At 44.7% G+C, this 12,398-nt stretch overlaps 1 protein-coding gene across 1 annotated transcript; it reads left to right on the forward strand.

The window, feature by feature from the left end:
- The first annotated feature begins 5,131 nt into the window (after window positions 1-5,131).
- Window positions 5,132-7,324, forward strand: LOC123159123 (transcription factor HEC2). Its single transcript, XM_044576948.1, has one exon. The coding sequence runs from the start codon at window positions 5,636-5,638 to the stop codon at window positions 6,599-6,601; it is 966 nt and encodes a 321-aa protein (XP_044432883.1). The 5' UTR covers window positions 5,132-5,635; the 3' UTR covers window positions 6,602-7,324.
- The last annotated feature ends 5,074 nt before the right edge of the window (window positions 7,325-12,398 follow it).

The following is a 12,398-nucleotide window of genomic DNA, read 5'->3' on the forward strand; positions in this document are numbered from 1 at the left end:
AGTGAGGAAAGGATGATGGAGACTATGATTCCCCCACAAGTCGGGATGAGACTTTGGACTTTATGAAAAAATAAAAGATGCCAAAGAAGCCCAAATAAAAAAAAGAGGCCAAAGAAGCCCACCAAAATAAAAAAAGAGAAAATGAGAGAAGGGACAATGTTACTATCCTTTTTCCACACTTGTGCTTTAAAGTAGCACCATGATCTTCATGATAGAGAGTCTCCTATGTTGTCACTTTCATATACTAGTGGGAATTTTACATTATATAGAAGTTGGCTTGTATATTCCAATGATGGGCTTCCTCAAAATGCCCTAGGTCTTCGTGAGCAAGCAAGTTGGATGCACACCCACTTAGTTTCTTTTGTTGAGCTTTCATACATTTATAGCTCTAGTGCATCCATTGCATGGCAATCCCTACTCACTCACATTGATATCTATTAATGGGCATCTCCATAGCCCGTTGATACGCCTAGTTGATGTGAGATTATCTTCTCCTTTTTTGTCTTCTCCACAACCACCATTCTATTCCACATATAGTGCTATGTCCATGGCTCACACTCATGTATTGCGTCAAAGCTGAAAATTTTTGAGAACATCAAAAGTATGAAACAATTGCTTGGCTTATCATCGGCGTTGTGCATGATTTAAATATTTTGTGCGATGAAGATAGAGCATAGCCAGACTATATGATTTTGTAGGGATAGCTTTCTTTAGCCATGTTATTTTGAGAAGACATGATTGCTTTGTTAGTATGCTTGAAGTATTATTGTTTTCATGTCAATATGAACTTTTATCTTGAATCATTTGGATCAGAACATTCATGCCACAATAAATAAAATTACATTGAGAAATATGCTAGGTAGCATTCGACATCAAAGATTCTATTTTTATCATTTACCTACTCGAGGACGAGCAGGAATTAAGCTTGGGGATGCTTGATACGTCTCCAACGTATCTATAATTTTTGATTGTTCCATGCTATTATATTACCCGTTATGGATGTTTATGGGCTTTACTATACACTTTTATATCATTTTTGGGACTAACCTATTAACCGGAGGCCCAACCCAAATTGCTGTTTTTTTTACTATTTCAGTATCTCGAAGAAAAGGAATACCAACTGGAGTCCAAACGGAATGAAACCTTCGGGAGAGTTATTTTTGGAACGAAAGCAATCCAGGAGACTTGGAGTAGACGTCAGGGAAGCTTTGAGGAAGCCACGAGGCAGGAAGGCACGCCCTACCCCCTAGGCGCGCCCCCACCCTCGTGGACCCCTCATGGCTCCCCTGACCAACTTCCTTCGCCTATATATATCTACGTACCCCGAAAACATCCAGGAGCACAATATATCAGGAGTTTCGTCGCCGCAAGCCTCTGTAGCCACCAAAAACCAATCGGGACCCTGTTCTGGCACCCTGCCGGAGGGGGATCCCTCACCGGTGTCTATCTTCATCATCCCGGCGCTCTCCACGACGAGGAGGGAGTAGTTCACCCTCGGGGCTGAGGGTATGTACCAGTAGCTATGTGTTTGATCTCTCTCACTCTCATGTTCTTGATTTGGCGCGATCTTCATGTACCGCGAGCTTTGCTATTATAGTTGGATCTTATGATGCTTCTCCCCCTCTACTCTCTTGTAATGGATTGCGTTTTCCCTTTGAAGTTATCTTATCGGATTGAGTCTTTAAGGATTTGAGAACACTTGATGTATGTCTTGCATGTGCTTATCTGCGGTGACAATGGAATATCACGTGATCCACTTGATGTATGTTTTGGTGATCAACTTGCGGGTTCAGTGACCTTGTGAACTTATGCATAGGGGTTGGCACACGTTTTCGTCTTGACTCCCTGGTAGAAACTTTGGGGCACTCTTTGCAGTACTTTGTGTTGGTTGAATAGATGAATCTGAGATTGTGTGATACATATCGTATAATCATGCCCACGGATACTTGAGGTGACATTGGAGTATCTAGGTGACATTAGGGTTTTGGTTTATTTGTGTCTTAAGGTGTTATTCTAGTACGAACTCTATGATAGATCGAACGGAAAGAATAGCTTCGTGTTATTTTACTACGGACTCTTGAATAGATCGATCAGAAAGGATAACTTTGAGGTGGTTTCGTACCCTACAATAATCTCTTCATTTGTTCTCCGCTATTAGTGACTATAGAGTGACTCTTTGTTGCATGTTGAGGGATAGTTATATGATCCAACTATGTTGTTATTGTTGAGAGAACTTGCACTAGTGAAAGTATGGACCTTAGGCCTTGTTTCCTAGCATTGCAATACCATTTGTGCTCACTTTTATCATTAGTTACCTTGCTGTTTTTATATTTTCATATTACAAAAACCTATATCTACCATCCATATTGCACTTGTATCACCATCTCTTCGCCGAACTAGTGCACCTATACAATTTACCATTGTATTGGGTGTGTTGGAGACACAAGAGACTCTTTGTTATTTGGTTGCAGGGTTGTTTGAGAGAGACCATTCTCATCCTATGCCTCCCACGGATTGATAAACCTTAGGTCATCCACTTGAGGGAAATTTGCTACTGTCCTACAAACCTCTGCACTTGGAGGCCCAACAACGTCTACAAGAAGGTTGTGTAGTAGACATCATCGCCACTACTGGAGCTCGACCGCGTCCTCTTCCCCTCGCCATAGTAGGAGAAGGACGCAAGAAGAAGAAGGAGAGGATGTGTGTGGGTGAGCTCTTCCCCCATGCCTCCTTTTATAGTGGAGCATGACCGGGGGCTGGCTCCTCACCGCCCAAGAGACAACCGTCCCACTCCACTAATCCGGTAACTCTGCATTGCTAACAACGTCCGGAATCGACGACCACCATCATGCGCCTATCCATGGTGCTGGGCTTTCTGCCATGGTACTCATTCTCGCGCTCTACACGTCCGCCACCAACCCTGCGCAATGCATGCGGCGTACATGGCGGAAATGGCAGGAGTAGTGGGATGAGTAAAATGGCAGTTACCTCCCCGTGAACGGGGATGGCCCGCGGGCCACAACATGGATAACCCCACGTGGTTCAGCATGACTCGCGGGAAAACCGAAAACTGATTCAATCACAGGTTAATGAAGAAGCAAGGAAGATATCCAGGAAGACATGGATCCCATTGTAGTATGTCCAAAGTGTTCGCCTGTGTATTTGTTGGGGTCTACCCCAACGATGCCCGGCAGCACATATGGGCCAGGCCTGGGGGCTCCTGTCGGTGCAACAAACATGTGCATTTGCTGATCAGACCTATGCACAGGCATGCTGGCAGTTATATATTCAACACCAACGCGTAACACAAAGGCCAAGCTAAAAAGAGCCGCTCTTCGTGAGGTCAAGGAGCCGATCAAGAAGACCAAGCCAAGCATATAAATCAAGGTTCCAAGAGGAGTGTTCCCAGCGGCCCGAACCTGGGTAAAAACCACCAGTGTCACCGTCATCGTGCTGCTTCATGGCCTCCGCTCTTTTTGCAACATGATGTCCCCCTTGCTGAACATAAAAGGGGCCCATGGCCTCATAGGTGATCGTGTTCACCCACGACACATGGATACTACAAAAGAAAGGAAATTTCAAATAAGTTTACTATTACAATTAACATAACATGAATCAATATAGTTTCCTCTTTCAGTTAACAGTAAGATAAATCAATTAAAGTAACACAAGAAAATTTTGGACCTGCCAAATTAAAGTAACACTAGGAAATTTCAGTACGCGGTAAGATAAAATAGCTAAGAGGCAGTGCAGTACCCTAGCCAAAGATTAACCTGTTAAATAAACATCTGAACTTATTCGAGAGGAAGCAGTGAACTACCCTAGCAAATTTTAGAGTACACTAGTGAATTAATGTAAAACAAGGAAAAGATCTACTACTAGGGTTATGAAGAAGAGGATAAACAGAGGATGAACAAATAGAGCATGAAAATGGTCTGTTGCTGCTAGGGGAGTGCTAGGGTTATAAGGCAGAGGATGAACTACCCTAGCATATTTGAGGCCCATATACTTTAATTGGACTAAAATTTGTTAAAAAATAAGAGGATGAACAAACCCTAATCCACAATTGCAGAAATCGGAGGAGGAAGAGGGTAGCCTAGGATACTTACAGCACATCGCCGACTCCGTGCGTCCATTAATGGCTACCGCTAGGGTTCACCACCCAAAGTTATGCCATCCGCAACCGCTGCTCCATGGATAGCAACGCCTCCGAAAGATCGTTGTCGTAGATGGAGTATGCAGAGCTGGAGTCATCGCCGCTGCTGATGCCGTCACCGTCGCCGTAGATTCCGCCATCCGGGCCTCTACGTAAGCACGGGATGTCTCCGCCGCCGTCTACGCCCTCGCTGCCGCCTGCCGAAGTTGCCGACGCCATAACCGCTCAGGCGACCTAGGGTTCGAGGGAAGATATGGGGGTCGGGGAGGACGGACCGGTTCGACCAGAACGGGCTAAGAGCGACCGACCTGGCTTCGTCCTCGTCAGCGCGCAGGCACGCGCCGTTTGGCCACCGTGGCACCTGACGGGTGGGCCCGACCGCTCAGTTCGGGCGTCAGTACGTGTAAACATGACTTTTAGTGTCATTTGCAACGGCTCGCCCCAAAGTTGATGCTGACATGCGAAAATTAGCAATTTTGGTACAAGTCTGCACGTTCTTCCCCAATTGTGGTACTTCCATGCAGTTAACTCCATGTATACGGACCGCTGGCACTCTGGCCGGCATGGACTATAGTCATTGGCATGACTATGGCGGCGGGCCCTAATTTTAGATTTTATTTTTTTCTTGCAAATAATTCTGGCGCCTCGGCTGGTTGGGCGCACTAGCCAGATTTGGTCAGGCGCGGCCGGACAATAACCCTTTGGTCGACCCAAATGAACGGAAAGGGAAAAGACGGACGTCAGTTTAAGGTCGTGCCTTGGAGTTGGGCTAACAGAGGTAGGGAAGAGTTGATGACCAAGAAGGGAAGGTAGAGGAGAAAGGATACAAGGGAAAGAGAAGGAGGCCGCCTAGGGATGTGTGAAAGCCTGCGGGCGTTCACGAGGGGTGGCACGGCTCTACATCACTCTTGCATATGCATGCGTTCTACTTCTCCTCTTTCTTCTTCCTCCTGCTATCTATCTATAGCTACCTCATCATCATTATTCTAGTGCTCCCATCGATCACCATTGCCAGATTTAGTAACCCTTGTATATCCATCATGAGGTTGACCCCACCTCCCTAGTTACTCCTACAAGTTACTCCTTCACCTAGTACCATGATCCCATCAGCCATAAATTCTTCTCCACTTCCTTCGGACAAGCCGTACAGGGCAGAGTCATCATCTTTTTTTTACCTCGGCAGCGAGCTGCTTACCTCACACAACCATCATCTTCTTCTACCAGCCTCTAGCTACATTTAATCGGTCGAGGTAGGCTAGCCTTCTCCTCCATCCTCCTATAAAGCCATCCCTTATGTGACCACTCATGGGCTCTCTCTCTCCCTCTCTCTCTCGTGTAGGTAGTAGCTCATAGGGACACACTTTGGAGATTGGAGGCCGGAGGGGAGAGCTCAGCTCAGCTCAGCTCGGCTCATCGTCGATCTTCGTCTAGCTACATCTACTTACTCCATCTAGCTCGCTTGCTTCTTGGTTGCTGGGCATGGACAATATGACCCACAACTCGAGCAGCAGCAGCTCCTGGGACTTGGACATGAGCCTCGGTAGCCACCACCACCCTCTGCTCTTCGACCACCCCACCCCAACAGGCCCAACTCCGCCGGCGCCACCGCCACCGCCATTATCCTTCCACCTCCACCCTCCTCCTCCTCCACCACCTCATCAACACCATCAGCACCACCAGCAGCACCAGCTAGCCATAGATCCCTCCCCTTCTTCCTCCCTCTTCCCTCCTCCACCTCACCACCACCCCCACCATCTCCACCACCTCGACTTGGCCGTCGACCCCCACCGACATCACCATGACTACCAACGTGACCAGCACCCGGACGAGATGCAGCAGCGGCCGCCGCCAGCGATGGAGGAGGGCTCGCAGCAGCTTCATCACCAGGACGCGGTTGACGAGGCGGAGGAGGAGCTGGGTGCGATGAAAGAGATGATGTACCGGATCGCCGCTATGCAGCCGGTGGACATCGACCCGGCCACCATCAAAAAGCCGCGCCGCCGCAACGTCCGCATCAGCGAGGACCCGCAGAGCGTCGCTGCCCGTCACCGCCGCGAGCGGATCAGCGAGCGCATCCGCATCCTCCAGCGCCTCGTGCCTGGGGGCACCAAGATGGACACGGCATCGATGCTCGACGAGGCCATCAGATACATCAAGTTCCTCAAGCGCCAGGTCCAAGACCTCCAGCACCAGCCTGCGCCGCCGCAACAACAGCACTATCCCGGCGGAGGCGGCACCGGCGGCGCTGGTCCGAGCAGTACCGCCGCCGTGGCCGGGCGGCCGGCTTTCTTGCCGCTGAGCGCCGGATCCCTGATCGACTGGGCTGGGCTGACGAGGCAGGTGGATATCCACGGGCCAACGTCGTCGTCTTCCTCGTCGTCGATGGGCGGCGCGCTAGGTTTCGGATTCAGCACGGGCGGTCAAAGCAGCCACGGAATGCACTGAGAAGCTAAAGAAGAGCGAGCGAGCCGTCCCATATAGGCCATGGATGGATTAACTAGGGATGGATGCATCGATGAGATGACTAGAGAGAGGTAATTTTGATTTAATTTCCTCCTAACGCTGCTGCTGCTGCTTCTTCTTCTTCTTCTCCTTGCGAGTTTGTGTACTGGATGTTTTCTATGATGAAATTAAGTACAATTTATCAATAAGATTAGCTAGGGTTTGCTCCAATTAGCTGGTTTGCCATGTGATCTATCTAGCTTCATGGTCAATTTTGTACTGGTTCAACTTGTCTCATTTGCCAAGAATTTCTTGCTGGGAGCCTGGTACAGAATTTGGTTTTGTTTTGCTTTGAAGCTCAGACTGCTACACATACACAGTACTAGTTCTGTGCGTTTATTTAAAAATATAAATTTCTGCATGATGCTCAGTAGCTTGGTGGAAGCAAAGCTTGCATGTTGACCACTACCCCAGTAGCTAGGCACTGGTTCATGAGAGAGAGAGAGGAGAGAGATGCTACTACAACTCACATGCATTTATTGGTTTGTTACAAGCCTGCAGTTTGTCATGCTGAGATCATAGTGCCAGTTAACAAACACACACACGCCCTCTCTCTGTCCGTTATTTGTAAGCTCAAGGAGTGAATAAAAGAGAGAGACAGACAGAGAGAAAATTTTGGTTTGTCCTTTTTCTCCCCTGGCTGGCTTTGATGAGATAATACGTAATCCATAGGGGTGTAGATGGAATTATTGGTGCAAGGTATTCAGTGCCATTGTCAGTCATGAGTGAGTGGTGAGGTGCTGAATTCTATGCACCAGGAAAACCAGTAAAGAAAGGAGGCTGGCTTTCGTTGGAGAGTTCCCAGAGATGCAAACCAACAACCATTGAAAAGCTAGCGGTACCTTCTTTCTCTGACGACGACGGCGATCACCTCTATCCATCTACCTATACATACATCTTAGCTAGTCTATGCTATCTTACGTCCTCTCCAGTATACTCGTTCTTTAGCTTCACAAAACAAATGTGAGAACCTAATAACGCGCGCGCGCACACACACACACATCGAGTTCATGCATGTGTACGTTTTATCTTACGGTCAGCAGCTTGTTTTTTTTTTCAGAATTGTGTTGTATGCTTGCACAACTGGTATTTTATGTTAACTGACACTTATTAGTGTTAATTAATGGCTCATCAACCAGCACACGTGAGCAATTATTTATGAAAAAAAAACATAATCTGGGTACTATATTTACAAAGAAGAATGTTGTACCGAGTACTTCTATATTCGGAAGACTTGGCTACCGGAGAACACAAATTTGTGTAGGTAGCTTTTATTCTTCATCAATTCAGTTCATAATAAATTTATGTGACCATGCATACAGTATATTGGCATTCTCGCGGATGATTCAATTAAACATCAGCAAAGTCTAGTTACATTAGTTCCTTCTTTAATTATTACCCTATCCTTTTATTTATTCAAAGTTTATATGCGTCCATTCTTCATTATACATATGCAGATCTATGTTAATCAATTGTTTGGAGTAGCAAATGACGATGTAATTACATAATCTATTCAGGCTATGCTTGCTTAATCTGGTAAAAAAAATCATGTTTTGTTAATTTGTGCATCTGAATTATACTATGTACTCCAGGCTCTTATTATTTCTCCAAATGAGGATGTGTATACCATATGTCTGTTGGAATATTTTGTTGAGCATGGTAAAACTCACTGCGGTTGGACTTAATGTTCACTAACTAAGATATCGCAGATACTTGATGCTCATACTCACAGGTTTTCGTACGTAAAGCTAGCCTATAAAGCTATCACATCATTTATAACAAAATAAAATTGTTTCTGTGGAGGCTGATTCTGAGATAAGCAACTTCAGTTCCAGAGAGAGTGGCTGGTGCTGACCACAATGGTTAGATTTAGATAAGCTTTCTAGATATGGTCATTTTTAGCTGAAGTTTCTCACGAGGATCAAGGGTCTGATTTGTCAGTTTTCGTGAGCCTTTGTATAGCTAGATATCGAGCTAGCACATCAATTATAACAAAATCAATCTGTCACGGTAATGATGTAACAATAATGCTCACCAAGAGATGTACAGGATTGACATAATTTGATATTCATACTTAAGTGACATCTTCATCATCAAATAAAACAAAAACATATGAATAATATGTCTAACGTCATGACATGAATTATATCTCTAATATGTCAATTTTACTGTATGTGCGACTATAAGTTTGCTTTTAATATTAAGCACATGGATGTTACACCATGGAGGAAAACATGCCCAAAAATGTGTGGTTCCTACGAAGAATATCACACTGTCAGTTGTAATCCCATTCCAGCAGAAAGTTTTTTGTGAGGACAATCTTTCCAGTAGAAAGTTTTCTTGTGTGAGGACAATATAGCGCAAAAAAGGTTTCCCAATTTGGTTTCATCAAGAAGGGATAAAACCACACACTTATGGTATCGGTTGTCTGCTCTAGATTACAATATCAAATGATCGATGTAACAACCCCTAAAATCTGACATCCCTGCTAATGTAAAAATAGGCACATTCATGGAGACTATACATAATCTTTCGTACTTCGCACAAGTTCTATAAAAAAACTACAATAGGCACATACATACATGTCGACTAAGGTCCGGAAATAAATGCAAAATTTCGTTCTATTTGGCACTCCTATCACTTCCTCACCATCTTACCTTTCAACACCCGCGTTCTCCCCTGATGCTTTTAATGGAAATTTGTTCAAGACGTCAAAGTGCCCTGTATAGACTAAGTTGTCACAAATAATTTTCACCCCAGAAAGTCTAGCAATGATGTGACAAAATTCGTGGACGATAGGCATGACTTACTCAATCTTAATATAGCAAAGTTCCAACTTCCAACTGGATGGAAGAGAACCACTGTTTGAATGTCCTAGACGAGTTACTTGTTCATTTCCTTCCTCGTAAATTAGTGTTCTCGGTCCAAAATGTAATTTTGAAGGGCTCCAAACTAACTCACCGCATGGCGAGCTTACAATCTCTACATGCATATTAATTCATATATGAATAAGTAAGGTATTTTGTCCTAAGTGTGTGTACTTGAGTATCTAGATATACCACTTAATACCAGAGTCTTCATGTTATCGTCTCTTGAGGAAAGATCGCCATTAATTGCCAACCAAGTACACTTTTTTAGCTGCAAGCTTTCCAAGTACTATACTTGAAATGTGTTTAGTTTATACATTATAGGTCAATTATTGGGTGGGGCTTGAGAATTCAGATTAAGATGCATGTTTGGCAAAAGAAATGAAAGAAAGTTATCACAGTTGTCATTGGAGGGGGGATACTTTTGGTTGATACGAAACACTCAAAAATTGAGATGTTTCTACAGGAAACGAACAAATGGTACTGGTGTTGCTCTATTGCTAATCTTGTAATGACTGTGTTCTTGGGTTTTATTGTGAGGTAAAAGAGGCATGCCAAGGAATGTCACGTTAGGCTTGGGAGGGAAAAGGATAGGGAGGAAGAGGGCTAATATTCGAGCGTGTGCCAAAGGAGGTCTTCATACAATAAGAGTACATGGAGGCGAATAATTTGGTGAAGCTCTTTGGATGATGATTATGATGCTATATCATACTGTTGTACTATAATTTTGAGACGACTATGCTTCATAATCTTATATGCTTTGTTGTTTGTTAGCGTCAATGATCACCTTAATTTTTTTCGGAATCATGTCATTCAACATGTTTGATGCTCTCATTTGAGTTCATATAGAAACCTAATTGTGATTTTGATAACGGAAATCAGAGACTTCGCCACTTGCTAACAAAATGTTTTGGCCATGTAGAGTAGAGCATAAAATAGCACATGCATGCATATGCTTCTTCTAGCAATCTGGGTCCGTAATGTTGATAAATGGGTTAATAAAAATTAGAGGTACAAGTTGCAGAAAAATATGTTAAAAAAACATACAAGGTAGCCTGAAATACACGGTCATTTTTTTTGTCCGTATTGTTCTACTAACACGGTCATTTCTTTGTGAGCTGTGCAATAAAATCACAAAATGAATTACTACAAGGTAGCCTGCAATACAAGTTACATAATTGTCTACACGTTCATCTTGTGATTTTGGCACAAATCACAAATCGATGCTCATATATTTTTTACCAAATATGACATGAACATGGTATATCACTCTCTACATGTATGAACATTTCTCTACGTTTTGCGTACATTATTCTTGATGAGCTTTAAGAGATAGGATAATATGTATAGTAGTCCAGATCAGCACTTCTCCAAGGGGATCCATCTGAAAAGATACCACCGTGCAGACGACATTTTTTAATATAGTATGCATATCTCCAACGGTTCAGTTAAAATTTATGTTTCTGATGCCTGCAGTAGCAGTACACCAGTAGACACTGTTCCAGTCTCCACATCCACATACCCATACGGAAATAAAATACGGGACTGTCTGGCATGCCTGCCTCCACATCGTGGCATGCATGGCCTGTATAAGGTTGTAAAGTCAGCTATTTGGAGAATTTGTTCTGACGTTTGTGTTGTACATCTCAAGCAGATCGATCTACAATGTATTTTCATAGCGAAGGAAGTTTCGTTTCTTGAAACTTCTTTTGGAAACATATAGTGAAGGAAGTAACTAACCGATCTCAAATTCACATTCTTTTTTTTAGAAAAGAGGCATCTGCGCAGCTTTAGCGAACTGGAGCCCTAAGGTTTACATGAACAAGGTTCAACAAAATGTCAGGTTCAACAGCCACACACCAAGATACAAACCCACACAAGGATCCTAAGTATTGCAGGTTATATGATCATGCACATAAGTAGTGCAGGTTGTAACGGTCAAGTGCACTTGTAAGTATAACTAAATAAGGGCTGAGAAAAATGCATGCACATGCATTCTCTGTAGATATCATAGTTTTAAATAGCGGGTTATGTCATTTAGCGGAGGCTTGGCTAGAAGCTATGAAAAGCTATAGCTGGGCTATAGCAAAGCTAAGCCTCATCTAGCATTTTTTTACTAAAATTGTGAAAAAAAAGAAAAAATAAGCATAAAATTAGGAATCATATATGATATCGCATAATTGACATAGACATGTTCAGGCATAAAAAAATAACCAAGGTTTGGATCAGTGCATCATATTTATCTAAAACAAGAAGGAATATATATGGTAGGAATTTGGACCATTGCGATGTTATTTCAAAAATCCTATAAAATATTGCCCTAGTGAAGCTTAGAGCATCTCCAGCCGCGCCCCCAACAGGCCCCCCAGACGACTTTTTCGGCGCCGGCGCCAAAAAAACGGCCCAGTCACGCCCCAGGACGACGAAAAGCGCCGGTTCGGCCCTTTTTTCCGCCCGGCGGACGCAGGCCGAACCCGGCGCGCTGGCGGGCGCTTGGGGGCTCCGGCGCAAGGGGAAAGCGCGGCTGCCCACGCCGTCAGGTGAAAAGTCAATATTTTCTTCCCCGAGTCGCCTCCCACCCCCCGCGCTCTCGGCCGCAACTAGGCATATCCCGGCGCCGCCCTTCACCGGTAGATAGCCATTCCCCGCCGGAAAAATAGCAGAGGTTCGCCGCGACAGCCCCTCCGACTACTTCTGGGCGTTTCCGGTCGCCGTTTCCGGCCGCGGAGGGCAGTTTAGCAGCGGGTGCACGCCCACCGCGCGCAAGGTGTTCGGCGATTTGCCTGCCTCGGCGATGGACTCGGATGACGAGGAAGTGCTCGCCGCGCTGCTGGAGGAGGAAGCCGAGGCCGACGTCCAGGAAGAAGAGCATC

The sequence above is a fragment of the Triticum aestivum genome, chromosome 7B, assembly GCF_018294505.1.
Source record: "Triticum aestivum cultivar Chinese Spring chromosome 7B, IWGSC CS RefSeq v2.1, whole genome shotgun sequence".
Lineage (NCBI taxonomy): Eukaryota > Viridiplantae > Streptophyta > Magnoliopsida > Poales > Poaceae > Triticum > Triticum aestivum.